Raw genomic sequence first — 23391 nt, 5'->3', positions numbered from 1 at the left:
GGAGAACAATCCCCACAGTCTGTGTCCCACCTAGTGGGTCAGGGACAGGCCAGATCCCTTCCCAAATTAGACCTTCCCCTCTGGTTTGTCTCACAGACCAGGTCAACTCCTCCTGATAGGGAGTTGGGGAGATTGGGGGGGAACCCAGGCCCGCCCTCTACACTGGATTCCAGCCCAAGGCACTGTGGATCGCAGCTGTCTACAGTGTTTCATGTAACACCTGTGTGACAACTACAACTCCCTGGGCTACTTGCCCATGGCCACCCCCAAGCACCATCTTTATCCTCACCGCAGGACCTTCCTCCTGAAGCCTGATAACGCTTGTACTCCTTAGTCCTCCAGCAACACGCCCTCTCACTCCCTGCTCCTTGCACATGCCCCACTAACTGATGAGAGGTCCTTTTTAAACCAGGTGTCCTGATTAGCCTGCCTGCCATAATTGACTCTAATAAGTTCTTAATTGGCTCCAGGTATCTTACTTAGCTTGCTTGTCTTAATTGGTTCTAGCAGGTTCCTGATTGCTCTAGGGCAGCCCCTACTCAGGGAACAGAAACTATTCATCCAGTGGCCAGTATATCTGCCTTCTACCAGATTCCTGCCCCCAACTGGCCTGGGTCTGTCACAATATATACATTCCAAGGTTTATACTTTCTAATTGAAAAGAGTATTAGAACTGAAAGTCAGTCCTGCCAAATTCCTTTAAAAAATAGCCACAGAAGAACATTTAAAGGTGTAGCAACCCGATGAACATTACTGCTTAACATTTAGAGAAAATGTTTTGATCGTTGGAGTCAAGTTCTTCTTTTCATTGTTAAGACTGCTCAAATTTAAGCAGGCTGAAAACAAGAATAAAAACTGTAACCCTCAAACCCTCAAACAGCTGGTGTCTCAGTGATTTCTCAGCATTCTGGTGGGACAGCAGCAAGCAAGAGACTCAGAAAAGCTTATTTTAAGTAAAAACTTTATTTTTCATTACAATTCACAGTTTATACATGGCAAGAAGAGCTTCTCACCACGTGGACATTCAGAACACTGTGCTGGGAGAGACAGGGGTCTTTTTCTTTTAAAAGAGCATGGCCTGGTACTATTTCATGGAACTTTCCTTATTTTAAAAGCTTACTCTCTGTAAATGTTAACTGACTGATATTTACACTGATAGCATTGATTAATCAGAGAACAAGATTAAACATCCAGAACATTAACATTCATATTTTGTATGTTATCTAATGGTCATAAATGCTACAAATTTGTCATTTTCGTCATGGCCAATCAACAAAGTCTAATTTTTCTTTAATTTGCACTGAGCCTAAATTATTCCCTCAGGGCTTGTTATATTCATTTTATGTACAGCCAGCTTACATAGACTAAAATATGAAAAAATTTAAAAAAGACAAAATTATCCATTCCTTGTTTTTATCCTGCATTCCTTCTGAGTCTCACACACAACTATAAACAAAACAACAGATATAGAATTAAAGTCAATGCTTTTCTTTAAAACAAACACAGAAACCCCAAGGATTGGTTTCAGATCCGCGTATCGTCAGCCTGACCTATCTGAACAATCATCAGCATTCAGATTGTGCTATTTATCAGCTTTCCTTTATGTCTGTATTTGTATTCAGAGAAGTCTGTATTTTATATGTAGAAAGTCACAGTGAAACCAGTTTCAATTGCATTCCCACATCAGTCACAGTTCCGGTGTAGGCAACCAATGTACAGTGTGACATTCAGGAAAGCACTCCAGTAGGATCCAGTAGGTGCCTGGTGTGACTCGGCTTAAATAAAAAGTTTAAAATTCTTTTCATAGAGTAACTTTCTGGGAGCAGATTTATGATTATTAGAAATTGCTGTGGTATTTTTCTGTAATGTTTTCATGAGTATGGTTATTAGAATGCATCATTTTAAAACATTTCCACATAGTATTAACTTCTACTTGCTCTTGTCATCTAGCAAATAATTTAATTACACATAACTGGAGATTTTTGGTAATCTGACACATGGGATAACATTGCTGAACAATGCTTGAAAAATAAAACTCAAAATGGATCCATAAATCCTACAGGTCTGGTTCTAATACAGTGTGAGCATGTATCACCTGGATGTGAGTAAAATAAATATTTTCAGGGGACATTTTTGCAACTCTTGTAACTGCAGTGCCTTTAAAGCTAGATTTAGGAGTGTGGCTTTGATGTCTGTTGATTTTTGGCATCCATTCTCAAAGCTAGTATCTTCACTAAAGACACCTTTAAAACGTCATCATTTCAGGCAAGATGAAAGCTCAAATGAAATACATTACTCATGCAAAAAACAAATAAACAAACAAATATAAACCATACAAGAGTTATAGAGGTTCTGTTTCTTCAAAAGATAAGGCACTGACAAAAATTTCTTAGGTAAAAGGCTGCATAAGAATTTCTTGCCATTTACAAATGTGTTGTAGTCCATAAATGGTCCATTCCTAGGCTCAGTAAGGTAGACCCTGAAAATTTAAGGACTGATCCCTCAAAGCTACATTGTTAACATAAACAAATATAATTCATTCTTTAGGCCATATGGCACATTAGGAGAAATGAACAACAGTCTGAGCACAAAAAGGCATTGGATGTTGCTTGCTCCAGCATCTATCAACAACAGAAATTCCATTCATCTTGTGTCTGAAGAGATATGATGATGACATTGAATCCCTGTTGTGGTGGTTTCTGTTGAACTCATGCACATGTATAAAATGCTACTAGCATCAATCATGGGTAGGAAAAAAAGGAAGTATATGGCTAGTTTAAGCCAAGAGCTTCTCCAAGGATCGGCATCCAAAGTCAGCACTACTTAATGTTTTCAATCACAGCAATATCTTCTGCCGCACAGTGAGGTGTCAAACCATTCATATAAATGCTGTCTGTTTTTGTTAGAGCAGGCAAGATGTCCTTCTCGCTGGTGAGGTGATTGACTGACAGGGTTCTCTTGCAAGGGGTCAGATCTTGACTGTGGTTGACAGCAAGTTCTGCAGAGAGCTTCCTTTTGATGGAGGTAGCCCGTTGAAACTTGTCATAAATCTCCACACTTAGACGCCTGCGGGTTTCTTTGAACTCTGCCGTGACATTGGCTGTCCATTCGGCAGCGTGAGCTCTGAACTCTCCCACCTGCAGCATACACAGTGAAAGAGAAGGGGAGAGAAACATAACATAACTAGGCACTTCAAGGATGGTTTATGTTCAGGACCCCAGAATGAATGGATAACAATGTGTCTACAGACTAACAAAAACTGTTGCCCACTGGCACAACTCTTTTTTTGGTTCAGATTTGGCTTTTGATTAAAAAAAAAGTCTAGTTTCATTGAGTTATATTCTTTCATCCAAAAGGAAGAAATATTAATGCAATAAAAGCTAAGAATGACATTAAACACAACAAGAACAAAAATCCATACAGTTAAAAATGGACAAGCTGATTTATATGGAATCAATTAAGGGAAGTTTCCTTTAAAAATGAAGCCCTGACAGTTGAGAACAACCCAGCTGGCCAGGGGGTGTTGAATTCCCAGAAATCCAGACTGTGTTATGTATTGTTACCAGGGGAGATGTACAGGGTTATTTATGGACACACTTACTATCTGTGCAAAGATCTCTGTGAAGCTTGACACAGGATTTTCTAAATATAGATGGAAAGGCTTTTTAAAGAAAAATGTCAGCTGCTTGTATTCTATTTTTAGTGCATGTTCAAAGTAAGGATTAATGCAAGTGACAATTTTAGTCAAGTCAGCAATATGCTTTGCTTTTTCTTTCCATTTCAATTAAGTCTGTTATTTCAAATAGAGAAAGTAATATAATTACAATGTGAGACTCGAGGGCTGTCACTACTTATTCTGAAATGAAACGATGTCCGCTAGCCACAGAGCAGAGATGATGCGGAGTCTCACAGCTCTATGACTGCCATTATGAAAATCCTTCCATTCTGATTGGCTACAGGAGGTGTTCCAATTTGCATAATAACTGCCACTTCTCAATTAGGAAATATGCAGATCCCTACACTTTGGTTCCTGCTCTCAACACTCCAAATGCATTTGTCAGGAACTAACACAAGGACTGATCCACTCTCAGTGAAGACAGTAATCTTTCAACCATGTTTCTCCTCAACTTTACACTCCACTTAGCTTTCAGTATCAGCAGGCCTGAAGAACATGTGTGTGTGCACACATGCATATGAGAAAGAGTGGGCAGGAGGTGGGGAGAGTCCAAAATTACCCTTTACTTCCCAGCACCCCAAATGTTCAGCCATTAGACCACTTGAAATGAGAAAGGCACTCTTTTTTGGAGAGAGGGGTAAATAGAGCAAAGAAAAAGATAAGAGGATGGAGAGAATTAAGAGAGAGAGGAAAGTGGGAGGGGTGAAAAAGAAGAGAGAAGCTTTTAAATATACTGTTACAAAACTTATTTTTTAAGGGAGCAGGGCGGGGTGGGAGGGCAGAACTATCCTTTCTAAGTAGCAAAGGCCTGGGAGCTGCTGAGGTGTAGCAATGGGAGGAACAGTAAGAGGAGGGAGAAAATGTTTTCATATAATACATGGAGGGGGATTCCTCTAAATTTGGCAATAACTTTACACTGTGCTGATATGAACCTCAGCCTCTGACCTTATTTCACATTAACACATTGGCCTTTGACTCTGTTTAGCCCAGGATACAGTCATTACACTAAGCAGAGAAAACCCTCCAGTTATCATTTAAAATAAACGAAGAGGACTCTTTGGAATGATTAGGTTGTTTTTCAGGGTTATGTGTTTGTTTTTTTCAATTAAACTCAGGAACAGATATTTTTGGAGGTTTTTTCCCCTTAGGTCTCCACTTTTCAAACTGTTTTAATGGTACGTTAGGCTCAGAAAGGAGATGGTAGACTGATGTAATTTTTAAAGTGTAGCACATTAAAAGAATTAAACCACTTAAATAAATTACTCTAATTTGTAGTGCGGAGTCCCAGAATTTCAATCACTGGCAAACAAGCAGTGACAAGGTGAGCACATATTTGTTCAAAAAAATCAAATGAAAACAAAGTCAGAGAAACGAGAGGCTTTGCCTTTAAAATGATTATGTACATTAGCTCTGGAAGCTGGCTACAGGGCTATGTATATTTTGCAGTGCCACTGGAAACAGAAACACAATGGTGGTAAAAGTCATCATCTCACTGGGGAATGATGAAGGGTGTTTAATCCTGCTTTTTTTCTCATTTCACAAACAAAAAAAGCCCCCAGATCCAAAGATCATGTTATTAAGCCTGTACATCATTCAACTTCAATAGAATTACATCAGAAATGAATGTGGCCTAATATGTATATTTTTAAAACAAGGATTCTTTTCAGTTCTGCATAGCAGTTTACACTAGCTGAATAATTAATTAGTATTCAAACTGGGCTAAAAGGAACACTGACATACGTACTTCAGATTTTAGAAGAATAAAGCGTCTGATACGTACAGATTGTAACTGTGCCAGTACTTTTCTTAATAGAAAACAAGTAATGAACCCCCCCCCACACCAAAACAATGAGCTAGATCATCCCCTACATTAGGGCAGCTTTGCCCTACTGCACTGGTGCAAAGCTATCATAAGGACGGCTTTCCCAATGACTAGAAAATCCCCTTGAGAAGGGGACTCCTTAGATGGCACAGAGAAAGTGTATGGGCTGTGTTGTGATAACTGGCTCGACAAAGTTACCTTAAGATCCATTGTAAAAAGTATGTGAAAGTTCATAAGATGTTACAATAACCACAAAAAATGGATCAGTTGTTTACGACAATAAACGTTACAATAGATTCAAGAAAACCAGACAGAGAAACTGATTTATCAGTGGATAAATGGCCTACTGATATAAATCAAGGACTGTGGTGAAATTATACTTGGTAAACAAGAAAATGTGGGAACAGAGTTACCAGTGCCAAATTTGGCCTTACAAAAACGGATTTAACTGGTGGACAAAACAATGAGGATATAGGCCACCAACTTTTACTCCTTCTGAGGGTTCTTAAAAAGAGATTTTGGGGCAGTTCATCCTCACAGTTCATCCCTCAGTGTGCCAGCACTTCAATGCCTCTCAACTCTTCTAAAGGACTCACTTCCTGAGAGGAAGGCTGGTTGGCCTTGCTCTTGTTTAAGGAACTTCGTCTTCCCATTTAAGTGCTGAAAGTCATCATATTATCTTGACATCCAGTCTTCAGCCCACCACTCAGAATATCTAATTCCCAGCACCACAAAGGTCCCTAAGAGCCTGTATTGTATTCCCTTCCCTTGTTGTGTTATTTCCTGCCTACTTTTTCTTTCCTCCTATCCTATCTCACTAATGTGGGTTTTCATCAAATCCCAAAGTCAACTATGCTGCATTCATCTAAACCTGCCTTGTCTAAGGAGAAGGAATCCAAACAGATGACAGCCCTGACTAAATCATAACTAACTAAAGTCCAAGCAGCAGATGTTGTGGTCAATGTGCCAGCCAAAGCATCCACTCATAACTAACCAGAGGTCTAGCATTCCAAAAACATCAACAAAAGCCATATTTCACCTATCTTTTCTATCCTGCCTCTCCTCCACCTTCTCTCCATCCGTTTGTTAAGAACTGCATAAGTGAATGCCCTTCACATCAGGGCTGAGAGTAAAATTAACCTTTTCCTTTTCATCAAAGAAAAGTTGTTCTGAAAATAAGAGACCCTGATACTCTAACTCCAAAGGGAGTTTGAAAAGTCTGATAGGAGAGGGGACTTTGGTAAGTCTGAAGTTTGTTTTGTATAATCACTTAACTACAGTTTCAATATAAATCTTGTTTTACTTTTCTTATTCGTTGTGTGGGAGTCTGTGAGTTTAATCCATACATTTTCAATTTGAATGAATGCTTTTGGGTGTTTGCCAAGTAACCAAGTAAAACCAAGGCCTCTGTTTAAAATTAACCCCAAATCTATCTATCACTGTTGAATGTTGACCAGTGATGAGTTTATAAACACCTTAAACTCTTGAGGCCTTTGAGATACAACAATTCCCATGGTCTCCCCACACTGTTGCACTTTCTCCGCTGTGAGAGTACTTCCTGGCCATAGCTGAGGATCTAGCCCAGATATATTACTCTGAGACACATTGCTGACAAGTCACGTTTCAAGGGATGTTGTCAAGATTGGTACATTTAAATTTAGATCTACTGAACTAGCTTTGTTTTAGTTACCATCCCGTTGCTCTGTCAGCCTGCTCCATTCTTGTGCCCAGGCAGGCTATTGAAAGCCACAAGCATTCTGAACTGACCTACCCACCATCTTGTTAATCTCATCCTTATTTTTCTTCTATTGGCAGCTTTAGCTCTCTTCTCCTCACCCCCATACTTTCCCCACAAATAACCAGCTGGCTGTGCTGCTGGCACAACTAATTATTGGCAATCCTGAAGACATGCTTAGTATTCACTGTTCATGTCCACTCAGTGACATGCAGATGGCCATGCTATCTTCATAACACTGGGCCACTTGCTGTATTTTAACTGTTAGGCACATTAATTATTCCATGGGATTTTAAAAGTGTAGTTATTAGGTTATCTAGTAATTAAATTCTAATTAAATCTCCTTTGGAGGGCTAGGTGGTGTAATTGGTGAGGCTCTCAAATAAATATCCTCTTTGGAGACTTGGATTCAACTCCTGATTTAGATAATAAAATACATGAATGTGGTGATCTTATCATCTGCCCATATTTCAAAACTATCACACAGTTTGGCATAATTCAATTCTTATAAAATAAGAGAAAGAAGGATTGAAATGCAATGGTGTTACATGGGGAAGCTGAGTAAGTGCTGTGTCTCCTATGCCTAGCCCAAATTGCTGCTTTCAGCCCCTAACTTTTGTGGGCCCTGAAATGCACTTAAAGAAAAATTTTACCTTTTCAGAATACATCTTTTATCATGTAACATTTATGGACTCAAGCTCAAGAGGTTATTGAAAGAGTAATGTGCAATTTCTAAAACTGCCAGAGCACATAAGCAACCTGCTCTTGTAATTTAATTCCTCTTCTGTTCATAACGACATTTCAGTGAATGTTCAGGTTCTCTCAGTCCCCAAGGTATGACATTTCCTCATACTGCATTCAATTTTAGCTTAATTTGGGGTCTGGTAGCCATTTCATATCTGATGCTAAGTGATTGAAATGCCAGTTGTCTCTGCTGTTCAAAACCAAAAATATCTGCACTACAGCAAGAACGGTTTACTTTTTCTTCAAGTCCCCTTGCCTCACAAGATTACACTGCAGACTCCATTGGAGACATGTCTTCTTTTTTAATCAAATAGTTCTGAACTATATGATAGACTGATGAAGACTGCTAGTCACACAAATGGCTAACTGCTAATCACTACCATGAAGTACAAGGATTGGAATACGCACAATATTTCTTAAGTGCTGGTGAAAAGTATCAGAATGACAGCCCAAGACTCATCCACATAACAGATATAAAATTTTTATTAAAGTTAAAATTTTATTAAAATCAAATTTACACGAGTTAAGAGGGAAGGTACTGTACATCTGGGGTCGGGCTTGGGTTGTGGGGGATTGCAAGTAACATACATATCACATAACCAGCATAGATACAGATAGGAGTGTGGGAGTTTTTAAAGCATTAGTGGATAAACGGGCTTGCCATGGAATGTATTAAGAATCCCAAGTCAGTATTGGTGTAGAGAATAAGTACAAGTGCCAGCAGCCCAATATCTTCTTGCTAATAGAAACCTATGCTAGAAGACCATCATTAAATGTAAGCAGTTCCAAGTCCAACCCCCAATGTTGTCTTTTTCTACAGAGGCAATCAAAAATAGATTTGGGAGGAGTTAAACAGCCTCATTCATCTCAGTGGAGTATTAACTCTAAAGCATTATGATGGCAATTTAAATGTCAATGACTAACTATAACTTTTCTGATCATTTAAAGAAAAAATTATCCAGCTATCTTGTGATTGTGGCGAAGTCCTGAATTTGTGCACAGAGCATGACTCACCTCTAATCTAACCCCCGATCAGGCATTCAGGTTATAGGTAGTTGCAACTTTTCTTTTAACCTCTCTGATCTATATAAGCAATGTGGACTAATTTAGAATTTACAATTTATACTTAGTGTGGTAATTTAAGTATTCAGTACTACTTAATTAGTTTTTAATAGGAATTTTCAAACATTGTATGTTTGCTTTGGGCTTTCCTGATCATGGACCTTTATGCTATTATGTTCCCTGACCCAACAGACACCACAGTCCTACAGGTTTTCTCATAGGAACTTCAAATGTGGCAGCAGATTCTTCCAGAAATATGGTAATGCACTTATCATGGAACAGGAGACAGCTCACTATCCTGAATAATGGAATTCATATTGAACCAGATATGTTTCTCGTGAAGAAAGACCATCAATCTGCCTAAAGTGACAATATCAACCTCAGTTGGTTATAACATAATGGGGAATATTCTCTAAATTACAATTCTCCAATACATTTATCAAATAATATAAAACAGTTAGCCACCATTTTAGTGTGGCACACCTAAAATAATATGTGAACTTCCCTGTTCAGTAACAAAGCAGACCTTCGCACAGACCTTTTGCTGATGCTACTAATAGACAAGCATGCAGGATTTGGTAAGACTAGGGAAAGCCCTCAACAGCATTAGAGTGATCTAGTGGTTAGCGTAAGGAAGTCAATCTCTTTACCAAGAAGCCATGTAGATAAATGAAAGGGCCCTGAAATGGCTTGAGACATTACAAGCAGCCGTCCCTGTACCTCCTGAGCCCTTTTATTTGGAGTGCCACAAGGCTTAGTCCTCAACACCATCCTAAGAAATTTCTATCTAAAACTGTTGGAGGAGATGGTGAGAGAGCATGGGTTGCAATACATCAATACCCCGTATGTCAAATGCAAGCAGCACCCTCTTCCAGCTTTCTCAGCACCTCAATGAAGATTCATATAGTCTAAGGCCAGAAGGGAGAATCTGGCTAAAGCAGAACACAGGCAAGACTGAGATGACACTACTGGGAAGGAAAGCACTTTGAAGTACTTGTGTCTCTATAATTGCCCCTGCTATGCAGGATCTTTACCTTTTCAAGTTGGCCTGCAGCCTTGGGATCCTTTGGGACTTCTCATTGCAAGAGGTGCCCAAACATCCAGAACAACAAAAATTCCTACTTCCATCCAGTAATACTGAGTTCCATTCTATTAGGCAGGGATCTGGCCACAGCAAGGCATGCATTCATGACCTCCAAGCTTGATTCATTCATATTAGCAATGAAACTACAGACAATAAGAAAGCTCTAGCTGGTACAAAGCACATTAACCCATCTTTTTAGTGACACAGATTACTAGGAGCACATCACCTTGCTGTTCTGCTCTCTCCTCTGGTTTGCCATTAGCTTCTCTCCTGATATTTATAGCCCTCTATGGAACTGATCCTAAGCACCTGAAAGGTTGCCTCTCCTACTGCAACCATGACTTCCAATAACAGTTCCTATGTTCCACTGGAACTGTTAAATTGTTAAAAAATAGCACAGGAGTTGCGAGAGACTTTGGAATTCCCTACCAGAAGAGGCAAGAATGACTATGGTCCTTTCCACTTTCAGAAATAAATGCAAAACTTAACCTTTGACTTAGCTTTCCCGCTAAAAGTTCATTCTACCTCTCTCTCTCACACACACACACACAAAAAACCTTAAAAAACACCCCTATAATCTTAGCAAGCAATTTACGCCTATTTACAGGGAAGGTAGGGAGATACCACTATTTTGAATTAAATACTCGAGATGCACGCAGCTACTGTGATAATGGATGATATAAGGAGATAGATAAGTATTGTGTACCATAGGAGAGGAAAAAGGAAATTTTCTAGTTAAGTATTTCTATTTACTTTCTTTGTTTTTTCTTGACAGCTGTACTTTTACATTATTTTCTTTGGCTTAGGCATTTTAATCATTTTCCTAAAGCTACTTTAAGCCCAAAATAGGAATTAAATAACAATTTGGTAGGTTGGGGCTGGAGATATCTCCCTATTCATTCTGTAGAGAAAAATGTGAAGCCTAATTTACAGATATTCTTAAAACACATGCTCTCAAGTCTGTAATGTCTAACAATTACCACTAATACATTCCCCCAAAGTATTGCAATTTCATTTTTCCCTGAGGTGAACTTTTCTTAAAAATAAAACTTCAAATTAACTTCTCTTGGACACAGTAGTCTGAGTCAAAACTAGAAAGAGTATAGAAGTGTCACATTGTCCTTGCAGAAGAGTAGAGTACATTATGTTTTGTCTTTCGAGATGCTCTTATGCAATTTTCTCAGGAACTGTACAGTTCAGCTCTTTTTTTTAAATTTAATTCATATAGATAGGAAACAAGGCAACAGGACAATTGTTGGATGGGCTGATACATGGCCTGAGCAGCAGAGCTGGCCTATTTCCTCCCCTACTGTCCTGCATGTGTAGGCTACAGCTCTTCCGGCCTGCGGGCATTACTGCACTGAGCTAACTTGTTACGCATCAACAACCCTAGTCACGTACATAAGTTACTATTGCCCCTCTGTTACAAAGAGGCTATGGTCCTCTTCAGGGCTCACACTGCTGAAAGGCTCTTTGGGCGTCCTGCGCTCTTTTCTATATCTTTCACCATCTATCCTCCTATCTCTCCTCAATACCGCTACTCCCACCAAAGTAGCTTCTTCTAGACTTCTCTCTGTCCTTCCCCACAACCGTGGTGGAATTATTATTATTTATTATTTGTATTATGACAGTTCCTAGCAATCCCAGACAAGGATAAGGGCACCATTGTGCTAGATGCTGTACAGAGATGTCATGCAACAGAAGACAATTCCTGTCCCAGTAAGTTCATACTCTACAGTTCAAATAGTATGCAAGAGGAGGCTAAAGCAAAAAGATGATACAAGAAAATGAACAGAATTGAGGAGAAAGATAGAAGTCATCAGCTAGGTCAATGTCAGTTGGGAGTGATTTGTATGCATTACAGCAAAGGAAAGTATTAAGGAGAGATTTGGAAGTGAGTGGCTCTACAGATCTTCAAAAATCCCTTCCAGCCTCCTAACCACCCTCTACTCATTCCTTTTCAAACACTGGATGTTTTCCACTGATTTATATAAAATACCTCATGAAAAAAAAAAAAAGAGTCTCTGACATCCATTTATCCATGCTTCCATTGACATATAGATTTGTCACCATCCATTGTAATGCTTCAGAATATGTCAATTTGTAATATTCAAGGTTAACAAACAGATGATTGGTTTGTGAGGGTAAAACAAACAAGACTATGTAAAGCCCATGTGCACAGGTTGTCATTGGCTCAATATCTAAAGGGGGCTAAATGTTTGGAGATATAGGTTATAGAACAGGGGTAGTCCATAGGTGGACTGTTGGCCAAATGCGGACCACCAGATACTTTTGAATGGACCCTGAAATCTTTTTATTTACTTATTATCATTATTGCTATTGCAGTGTGAAAAATGTTTCTCTGGAGTCTGGACCTTGACTGTATCTTGACCAAGAAATTTGGACTTTGACAAAAAATAATAGACTCCCCCTGTTCTAGAACCAAATTTTCAAGAAAATTTAGGATGGCATGGTCCTCCACCCATAGGACAGTGAGAGACGGGAAATCCTCTAGAGAGATTTATTTTGGCTGGATTGGGCTTGTGTTTGGACATTCAATAATTCCTTTGCTCCCAGTAGCATTCAGCAATCATGCGGCACTTTACATTTTCATAGCATCATATAAGCTTTAATTAATGCTCAAGTGCTACTTGTTGAAAATTTTAGTGCGTGCCCAAGTAATAATTTTAAAGATGTAGCTCAATTCCTTCTTTTTGATAGAAACAAATTCCTCATTCAGACAATGCACAACCACTGTGATGATGAGACCTACTAATGTTTATAAAAAATAAAGCCAGCTTCAATTACTTACAACATTATGCCAGGAAAGGGATTGATCAAAAGTGAGCCAATGTATTAAGGTGATACAAGGATCGTGTAAGTGAGTAGTGGATCCATAGACAGTTCAGTTTATGGTGCTAGCATTGCCCACAGAAGATTCCCAATATTACATTATCAGTGGCTAAATCTGAACTTTTAATGTCAAGATTTACTTGGTCCTTTGACCCTTTGAGTCATAGTCATTGCTAGCTGAATTCCACTGACATGAAGTGGAATTAAACAGGAACTGATTTGGCCCATAGTTTTGGGACTTAAAATCCTAAAAACTGGAAAGTGCTTTATTTTTTAAAATAGAGTACTGTATGGATAGACTCATAGACTCATAGACTCTAGGACTGGAAGGGACCTCGAGAGGTCATCGAGTCCAGTCCCCTGCCCTCATGGCAGGACCAAATATTATCTAGACCATCCCTGATAGACATTTATCTAACCTATTCTTAAATATCAGAGGGTAGCCGTGTTAGTCTGGATCTGTAAAAGCAGCAAAGAATCCTGTGGCACCTTATAGACTAACAGACGTTTTGGAGCATGAGCTTTCGTGGGTGAATACCCACTTCCTCAGATGCATGTAATGGAAATATCCAGGGGCAGGTATATATATGTGTGCTAGCAAGCAAGCTAGAGATAATGAGGTCAGTTCAATCAGGGAGGATGAGGCCCTGTTCTAGCAGTTGAGGTGTGAAAACCAAGAGAGGAGAAACTGGTTCTGTAATTGGCAAGCCATTCACAGTCTTTGTTCAATCCTGAGCTGATGGTGTCAAATTTGCAGATGAACTGAAGCTCAGCAGTTTCTCTTTGAAGTCTGGTCCTGAAGTTTTTTTGCTGCAGGATGGCCACCTTAAGGTCTGCTATAGTGTGGCCAGGGAGGTTGAAGTGCTCTCCTACAGGTTTTTGTATATTGCCATTCCTAATGTCTGATTTGTGTCCATTTATCCTTTTCCGTAGAGACTGTCCAGTTTGGCCGATGTACATAGCAGAGGGGCATTGCTGGCATATGATGGCGTATATTACATTGGTGGATGTGCAGGTGAATGAACCAGTGATGGTGTGGCTGATCTGGTTAGGTCCTGTGATGGTGTCGCTGGTGTAGATATGTGGGCAGAGTTGGCATCGAGGTTTGTTGCATGGATTGGTTCCTGAGCTAGAGTTATTATGGTGTGGTGTGCAGTTACTGGTGAGAATATGTTTCAGGTTGGCAGGTTGTCTGTGGGCAAGGATTGGCCTGCCACCCAAGGCCTGTGAAAGTGTGGGATCATTGTCCAGGATGGGTTGTAGATCCTTGATGATGCGTTGGAGAGGTTTTAGCTGGGGGCTGTATGTGATGGCCAGTGGAGTCCTGTAGGTTTCTCTCTTGGGTTTGTCTTGCAGTAGGAGGCTTCTGGGTACACGTCTGGCTCTGTTGATCTGTTTCCTTATTTCCTCATGCGGGTATTGTAGTTTTGAGAATGCTTGGTGAAGATTTTGTAGGTGTTGGTCTCTGTCTGAGGGGTTAGAGCAGATGCGGTTGTACCTCAGTGCTTGGCTGTAGACAATGGATCGTGTGATGTGCCCGGGATGGAAGCTGGAGGCATGAAGGTAGGCATAGCGGTCGGTGGGTTTTCGATATAGGGTGGTGTTAATGTGACCATCACTTATTTGCACCGTGGTGTCAAGAAAGTGGACCTAACCAGATCAGCACAGGACCTAACCAGATCAGCCACACCATCACTGGTTCATTCACCTGCACATCCACCAATGTAATATACGCCATCATATGCCAGCAATGCCCCTCTGCTATGTACATCGGCCAAACTGGACAGTCTCTACGGAAAAGGATAAATGGACACAAATCAGACATTAGGAATGGCAATATACAAAAACCTGTAGGAGAGCACTTCAACCTCCCTGGCCACACTATAGCAGACCTTAAGGTGGCCATCCTGCAGCAAAAAAACTTCAGGACCAGACTTCAAAGAGAAACTGCTGAGCTTCAGTTCATCTGCAAATTTGACACCATCAGCTCAGGATTGAACAAAGACTGTGAATGGCTTACCAATTACAGAACCAGTTTCTCCTCTCTTGGTTTTCACACCTCAACTGCTAGAACAGGGCCTCATCCTCCCTGATTGAACTGACCTCATTATCTCTAGCTTGCTTGCTAGCACACATATATATACCTGCCCCTGGATATTTCCATTACATGCATCTGAGGAAGTGGGTATTCACCCACGAAAGCTCATGCTCCAAAACGTCTGTTAGTCTATAAGGTGCCACAGGATTCTTTGCTGCTTCTACTCTTAAATGTCTCCAGAGATGGAGATTCCACAACTTCCCTAGGCAATCTATTCCAGTGTTTAACTACCCTGACAGTTAGGAACTTTTTCCTAATGTCCAGCCTAAATCTCCCTTGCTGCAGTTTAAGTCCATTGCTTCTTGTTCTATCATTGGAGGCTAAGGTGAACAAGTTTTCTCCCTTCTCCTGATGACACCCTTTTAGATACCTGAAAACTGCTATCATGTCCCCTCTCAGTCTTCTCTTTTCCAAACTAAACAAACCCAATTCCTTCAGCCTTCCTTCATAGGTCATGTTCTCAAGACCTTTAATCATTCTTGTTGCTCTTCTCTGGACCCTCTCCAATTTCTCCACATCTTTCTTGAAATGCGGTGCCCAGAACTGGACACAATACTCCAGTTGAGGCCTAACCAGCGCAGAGTAAAGCTACTCTGAGTATCTCTGAGGAGATACTGCTGAGGAAAGACACCAAAAGCGTATTCGAGAGACAAGGTGAGTGAGGTCATATCTTCTACCTGCTCATGAATAAAGTACATGTATTTAACACATTTCATTTGGAAGGATCTCCAGCCACTTTATAGCCATGCAATGCCAATTCGCCAGAGAAGGTGGGCACCTCCCAGAGCACATATGGCAGTCAGACAGACAGCAGGTTTCCCAACAATAGCGGAAAGGGATTTGGGAAGCTAAGGATCCCTTTTCTTATTAAAAGACGTCACGGGAGCTTCAGAAGCCACACAGAATACTAAAAAGGGGTACTAAAGCTTCACGCAAGAAGTATTGGACTCCATTTATGGACACTGGAAGGCTGAAGGACTAAATCCTACTGGAATTTGAACATGTAGTTAAAGAGCTATTCTCAACTCTGTCACAAAACCACGGCTAAACTTCAAGGTCTAAAGTTTCTTATGTGCTCATTAATACGACTTTGCAACTGAAAAAGCCCACTGAGCTTATGAGTCAATTATTGTCTCTCCTCTATGGGATTTAAGTTAACACACTAGCCTTCCACTTCTGGAGACCTGGGTTTCATTATGCCCCTAGCCATATTCTAAAAATCTTTGCTGTTTGCAGCTGCTACAGGGTGACAATTTCCATAGAACTGCCAAGGAATACAGATTCCTTCTGATGGGTGACCTTAAGCACAGAAGCTAGAACTTTGCGCAAATATGCAAAGTAACTTCTGCTGACTAACGCTGGAAGGTAGATATTGGTAACTCCAAGCAGGATAAAAGAAGAGAGTCAAGTGTCTCTCTGAGGCAGAGGGAACACAGAGCTGAGACTGAGAAAAAACCCTAAAAGCAGCCTACATGGGTGAGAAAAATCATCCATGGCTTTTTCCTTAAGTTATCAATGAAGTCAAGCAAACCGCAGGTAAGCAATAAGCCTGGATGATATATGCTGTGTGCATACTCTCTTCAGAACAGAGTGGGATCAACAGCTGATTACGAATACCTATATGCTGAGAAGTTGGAAAGAATAATTTCCAGGAGCTATCAAGCAGTAGAATAGTTCAATGTCTAAAAGTAATTCCTTATGTGCTTACTCAGATTTAAACTTTCTGAAAAAGAATGTAAGGGATAAAAGAATACAGCAACAGTGAGTGGTTGTGTGTTTGAAACAGAAAGAGGCATGTTATATATTAAATAACATTCTAGAAGAGGGCAGCTATTGGTTGAACAGGCCTTCTTCAATAAAGGGAAACATTAGCTAATAAGGATAAATCATAGATTATTAGGGTTGGAAGGGACCTCAGGAGATCATCTAGTCCAACCCCCTGCTCAAAAGCAGGACCCATCCCCAAATTGCCCCCTCAAGGATTGAACTCGCAACCCTAGGTTTAGTAGGCCAATGCTCAATCCACTGAGCTATCCCAGATGGAAGAGGAACATGACCACAGGACAACTATTAAATGATTAAGATCATTTATTTATTTTTATTTTAAAAAACCGAAAGGATAATCACTGAGAGGTCTCATATGAAAGAGATCTGTTCTGTGGTGAGGAAGGTCACAAGTAGAGCTGGCTGGAATGTTTCAACTATTTGTATTTTTTAATGCATTTAGTGAAAAAAAGATTTGACAACTGTTGTATCAAGCAGGCAAGGTACTAACAAGCTTGAACAGGACTTTATTTTTACAGTGGAAAGCTCTTTACCAAGCTGCTGTTGCACCCTCTGTAACTTTCACTCAGTCTCCTGAACTCCTCCCTCCTCCTTCCTGTTTTCTGTCCTTTCAGACTCCCACCTGCCAGTGCTCCCAGTTCTAACAACACAAGCAGCATCTAAACACCACAATACCACCAAAACATTTTGTGAATTCAGATCGATTTCACAAATTTGTTTTGGTTGAAAACAAACTTCAAAAAATTCATTAGACTCAAAACAAAACTTTTTTGACTTTTCTATTTGCCAAAAATTTAGGTCTGAAACAATTTTTTTTAAACTGACAGCAAACTGAAACGTCCATTATTTGCATAGGTTCAAATCCTGACCCCTTGCAGGTGGTAGAGGCCAATGATTAGGCACTGTAGCTACTACTTACTACACTAATCATAACTAGGGCTCCATGTTTGTCATGGAGGTCACAGAAGTCACAGATTCAGTGACTTTCTGTGACCTCTGTGACTTCTGCAGCAGCCCGGAGCAGCTCATGCAGCCCCTGGGCCAGTTTTACAGGCTGCTGCTGAGGCAGTCTCAGGCCCCCCTGCAACCCAGCAGCATTTTGGGGGGGGCACGCAGAGTTGGGGATTGGGGTGCAGGGCAATGCTTACCTGGGGGGGCTCCCTGGAAGGGGGACAGGAACTCCCCTCCCTCAGCTCCTAACTCCACGTTCTGCCTCCGCTCGCAGGAACCATCCCCACAGCTCCCATTGGCTGTGGTTCCCAGCCAATGGGAGCTGCAGAACTGGGACTTGGGGCGCAGCGGAGGCAGCATGTGGAGCTAGTAGCTGGGGTCCCCCTTCCCAGGGCTGGGAAGGGAACCTGCCCCAGCCCTGCCAACCCCTCACCCCTAAGCACCTGTGGTGCCCCCTGGTCTGCAGCTCCCTCCCCAAGCACTTGCAGCATTTCCCCAGTCATGCCTCCCCAGCACCCGAGCACCCCACACCCCAAAGCACCTGCAATGCTTCCACAGGCCGCACCCCACCTTAGCACCTGCACTCCCCCAGCATCCCCACCATTTCCCCCATTGCCCCCCCCAGCAACCGTGGCACCCCTAGGGCTGCCTACCCAAAGCCACCCCCTTCCCCCCAAGTTTTAGTCAGGGGTATGAATTCAGGGGTGAATTTTTGCTTACTGCCTGTGACCTGTCCATGACTTTTACTAAAAATACCCTTGACTAAAACGTGCCTCAGTCATAACCACCTTGCTATTACCTTGTGGTCTCCCCTTCTGTTTGCTGTATAAACCAGCCATCTTGCTTTATATTTAAAAACAATAAGTGAAGCAGGGACAGTCTTTTCATTATACAGATATACATCACTTAGCATAATGGGGTCCTCATAGCTGATCAGGGCCTCTAGGCACTACCAAATATTAAACAACAACATCATCATTGCCACCACAACAGGCCTGATTCTGGTTCCTGTCTCTGTCTCTTTTGTGCTCCAGCATTTCTAGGGGATGAAGAGAGCTGGTCCATACCACCCACCATTTCCTTCCCCTCACCCAGATGGAGGGGGCATTCCTGCATGGGCCACGAGCATGAGATGGCCAGAGACAGTGCTCTCCAATGATCACTGATGTCTAGGGGACTGCTCTAGTCAGCGTAAGTTAAGTAGCCCTTAAGCTGCTCTAAGGTATACTGGGACCTGGTTTGGCCTCTAGTCAAGATGAGGATAAAAAGAGTGGAAAAATAGCTTAGAATCATCTTGCCATCTATTCCAAGTCATGCACCAGGCACAACTCAGCTTCTAGGGCTCAGTAGACTACAAACCCTAGGAGTGTCCCTGAACTAGAAGAACAGACTTCTTCATTTTCATGTTATGTGCACTTCATTGCATTTAGTAGCTATGTTCTCTTTGTGAAGGCTGCTCAGTACAGGAGCAGTGCATGGTGGACTGCACTAAGCATTTCATAATTAAAACCAGAACCTACAGCACTATAACCCACAATCGGGAAATATTGTTTTGAGAAGGGGGGAGGCCAAATTCCACTCAGAATCAGTTCATCCAGTTCTCCACTAATGGTTAATGATAAAATACTCCTGCTCACTTGGCTAATTTCCACTCTTTTCTAATCTCTCTTAATAAAAATCTCTTTTCCATTGATTCCATTGGCATTGTCTGACCTATTTGGTATATGGAGATGGACACTAAAATCCAGTATGAAAATTACTACTTCAGGGACCTATGCAAGAGAGACAATATGTCCACTCTAATCATTAAAAAAAAATCCATTGCAAATGTTTTCCATGATATGAAATTTAACAGCTAAGTGGAGTAGATTTAGAAAGCTTTCAAAGTGCATGGCACCATAATGCAATAGCTATCCAGTTCATACTTTTCATTCATAACAGCACACAAAATGTATGACAGGGGAACTGTATCTCAAATAGATTTTTTTAAAATGCAGTTGTTGGATTAGGACATCAGAGCAAAGGCATCTTGATGTATTTTCTGCCAGAACCATTTATGAGTTTAACAGTGCTTTGGGCCTCTCTAACATCTGATCCAAATATAAACGCCTAGAAACTATTGCCTTTCTGAATGCAGCACTTCTCTATAAAACACACCTCACCCAATATCCTGGATTGACTCAACAGACTCTTGGATGTGCCAGCTACAGTGACGCACACTCCTACTCAAGATGCAAAAGCATTCAACAAAGGCTCTCATTCTTTCACAAAATAATACCTATATTCATAACTATAAAGAGATAAGGGATTTATTAAATAAAACTGACCTGTTTTCCCCTTTTCCTCTTATAATTGTCTATTCCTCATTCTAAAAGAAGAACATGTTATCAAAAGCTGTGCACTTTCCAATTGTTACATTTTGAGAGAGAAAGTCAAGCTGGGCTAAACTCATCACTGTGTAACTGCACTGACTTGAACATTTACAGTAGTAACGAATTTGGCCCGTTATATAGCACTGTGCAATTGGAAAATATTTAGGAGTCATTCAGCAAAGAATACCTCTGCATCTCCTTTCAGTTTTTTCATAGGTCTCCTTAAATTTAAATATTTGACATCTGTGTCACATCATCATCATCCATTTGTATCCCGCTGGTGTCCAGAGGCCCCAGATGAGATTAGGCCCCATAGTGTTAGATGCTTTATATACATATAGTACACCTCTACCCCGATATAACGCTGTCCTCAGGAGCCAAAAAATCTTACCGTGTTAGAGGTGAAACCGTGTTATATTGAACTTGCTTTGATCCACCAGAATGCGCAGTCCTGCCCTTCCCGGAGCACTGCTTTACCGCATTATATCCAAATTCGTGTTATAGCGGGTCATGTTACATAGAGGTGTAATAGACATCACAGTCCAAATGCACAAAAGGTAGAATTTCCTATTTTTGAGTGTTTTACTTTGCAGCCTTTTCATATAGTTTTTTGTTCATTATATCTTTTCACACACCAAAGTTAATGCAAGATTCCTCACTGTAGTACATTTTCCACTCATACCTAGTCCAGTTATATCATTACTGAAGTATAGTGGTTCTCACCACTCTCTAGAGAAGTTTACTCCACAGACTAATTATCCTTGTAATTAGGAAATCTTCTCTGATATTCAGCTTAAATTTACCCTTTTGTTGACCTTTCACTCCAACTTATTTTTGCAGAGCTGTCATGTTTTGTTCAGTTCCATTTGTGAAACTTTATGCAAATTATTTGCAAAGATACAAATTATCTCACTGCATAATTTACATATTTGCAAGTAATTTGTATATAACAATAACCTCCAATTTACCTGAAGCTGCACAAAAGTTGGTAGCTGTGGCAGGCAGTTAGATGCTGAAGGAAGCCTGGGGAATATAATACCTACACTTTTTGTTCTTAGATGCATGATCTTTTATTTGACTTTATTAAAAATACACGTTCAAATGAGCCCAGCTTACCCAGTATCCATATTGCTTTGTAGAACTGACCTTATATATATTTACCATTTCACCAATTGTTTTCATCATCTGAAAACTTTACCATCAATGATTTTATATTTTCTTGCAGATAACTGAAAATGTTGTATAACAAGTGATATTTCTTTGAAAAGAGTCCCAGCCTTTCCATTATTTTGAAAGAAACAAATATAGAGTAATATACCACTTAAGATTAAAATTTATTTTTTGTCCTTGTAACATACTACATACTTACCCGTAAATATACTCCCAGTGACAAATTGCTTTTATTTATAGATTCCAAGGCTAGAAAGGACAATTGTGATCATCTAGCCTGATCTCCTGTATAATACAGGTCATAGAACTTCCCCAAAAATTCCTAGAGCATATCTCTTAGAAAAAAAACAAACTTGATTTAGAATGTGTCAGAGATGGATAATTCCAATAGTTAATTACCCTCACTGTCAAAAATGTATGCCTTATTTCCAGTCTGAATTTATCTAGCTTCAACTCCCAATCACTGGATCTCATTAAATCTTTGTCTGCTTGACTGAAAAGCCCATTATTAAATGTTTGCTCCCCATGTAGATATTAAGACAGTAATCGAGTCACCACTTAATCTTTAAGTTAAGCTAAACAGATTGAGCTTTTTGACTCTATAAAGCATGTTTTCCAGCCCTTTAATTATTCTTGTGGTTCTTCTCAAAACCCTCTCCAGTTTATCAACATCCTTCTTGAACTGTGAGCACCAGAACTGAACACAATATTCCAGTGGCAGTCACAGCACTGTCTAATGCAGAGGTAAAATAACCTCTCTACTCCTACTCGAGATTCCGGTTTATGCATCCCAGAATCACATTAGCTCTTTTGGCTAAAGCATCACATTGAGAGCTCATGTTCAGCTGATTATGCACCAAAACACCCAAATCTTTTTTAGAGTCACTTCTTCCCAGGATAGAGTCCCCCATTCTGCAAGGATGGCCTACATTCTTTATTCCTAGATGCATACATTTGCAGTTAACCATAGTAAAATGCGTATTGTTTGCTTGCGTCCAGTTTACCAAGCAGTTCAGATCTGTCTGGATCAGGCTACCTGTGCTCTTCATTATTTACCACTCTCCCACTTTTTGTGTCATCTGTAAACTTTATCAGCAATGATTTTATGTTTCCCTCCAAAAAAATGTTAAATGGCAAAGAGCCAAGAACCAATCCCTGCAGGACCTTACCAGAAACATACCTGCTTGATGACGATTCCCACTTGACAATTGCAGTTTGGAGACCTATCACACAGCCAATTTTTAATCCATTTAATGTGTATCATGTTAATTTTATAATCAAATGTCATGTGGTACCACGTCAAATGCCTTATAGAAGCCAAAGTATATGACATAAATGCTATTACCTTTATCAACCAAACCTGTACGCTCATCAACAAACAATATTGTTAATTTGACAAGATATATTTTTGCATTAATTACATTAATAGAATCATAGAAGATTAAAGTTGGAAGAGATCTCAGGAGGTCATCTAATCCAATCCCCTGCTCAAATCAGGACCAACACCAACTAAATCATCCCAGTCAGGGCTTTGTGAAACTGGACCTTAAAAACTTCTAGGAAGGAGATTCCACCACCTACCTAGGTAACGCATTCCAGTGTTTCACCGCCCACCTAGTGAAATAGTTTTTCCTAATATCCAGCCTAGACCTCTCCCACTACAACTTGAGACCACTGCTTCTTGTTCTGTCATCTGCTATCATTGCTTCTTGTTCTGTCATCTGCCACCACTGAGAACAGCCAAGCTCCATCCCTCTTTAGGTAGTTGACGGTTGCTATCAAATCCCCCATCACTCTTCTCTTCTGTAGAGTAAATAAGCCCAGTTCCCTCAGCCTCTTGTCAGTCATGTGGACATTAACCTCTGTGACAATATTCCTCCTCTGCCTTGGTGGGTCCTGTGCTTTCTGGTAGATTTGCTAACCTCAGAGGTTCACAGCAGCCCTCAGTTTGGCCACTTTTGCCACTGGCTCAAACCTGCCGTTCACTCAGCTAACCTCATCACTGGCCAGCATGGGGGAAAGGGAGGAGACCAATCCCC

At 40.5% G+C, this 23391-nt stretch overlaps 1 protein-coding gene across 3 annotated transcripts in view; it reads right to left on the bottom strand.

Annotated features, from left to right (window-relative positions):
• Positions 1-1022: 1022 nt before the first annotated feature.
• KCNK2 (potassium two pore domain channel subfamily K member 2) overlaps positions 1023-23391 on the bottom strand; it is a 178632-nt gene continuing 156263 nt past the window's right edge. For all 3 annotated transcript variants that reach the window (XM_030557538.1, XM_030557540.1, XM_030557539.1), the window contains exon 7: positions 1023-3137. In XM_030557538.1, the coding sequence (XP_030413398.1) occupies positions 2820-3137 (318 nt within the window). In that variant the 3' untranslated portion in view covers positions 1023-2819. The remainder of the gene's footprint in view (positions 3138-23391) is intronic.

Source organism: Gopherus evgoodei, chromosome 3, assembly GCF_007399415.2.
Source record: "Gopherus evgoodei ecotype Sinaloan lineage chromosome 3, rGopEvg1_v1.p, whole genome shotgun sequence".
NCBI classification, from domain to species: Eukaryota; Metazoa; Chordata; order Testudines; family Testudinidae; genus Gopherus; species Gopherus evgoodei.
Note: the sequence above shows the minus strand (reverse complement) of the source record. Positions and strands in the feature narration are given on the sequence as shown.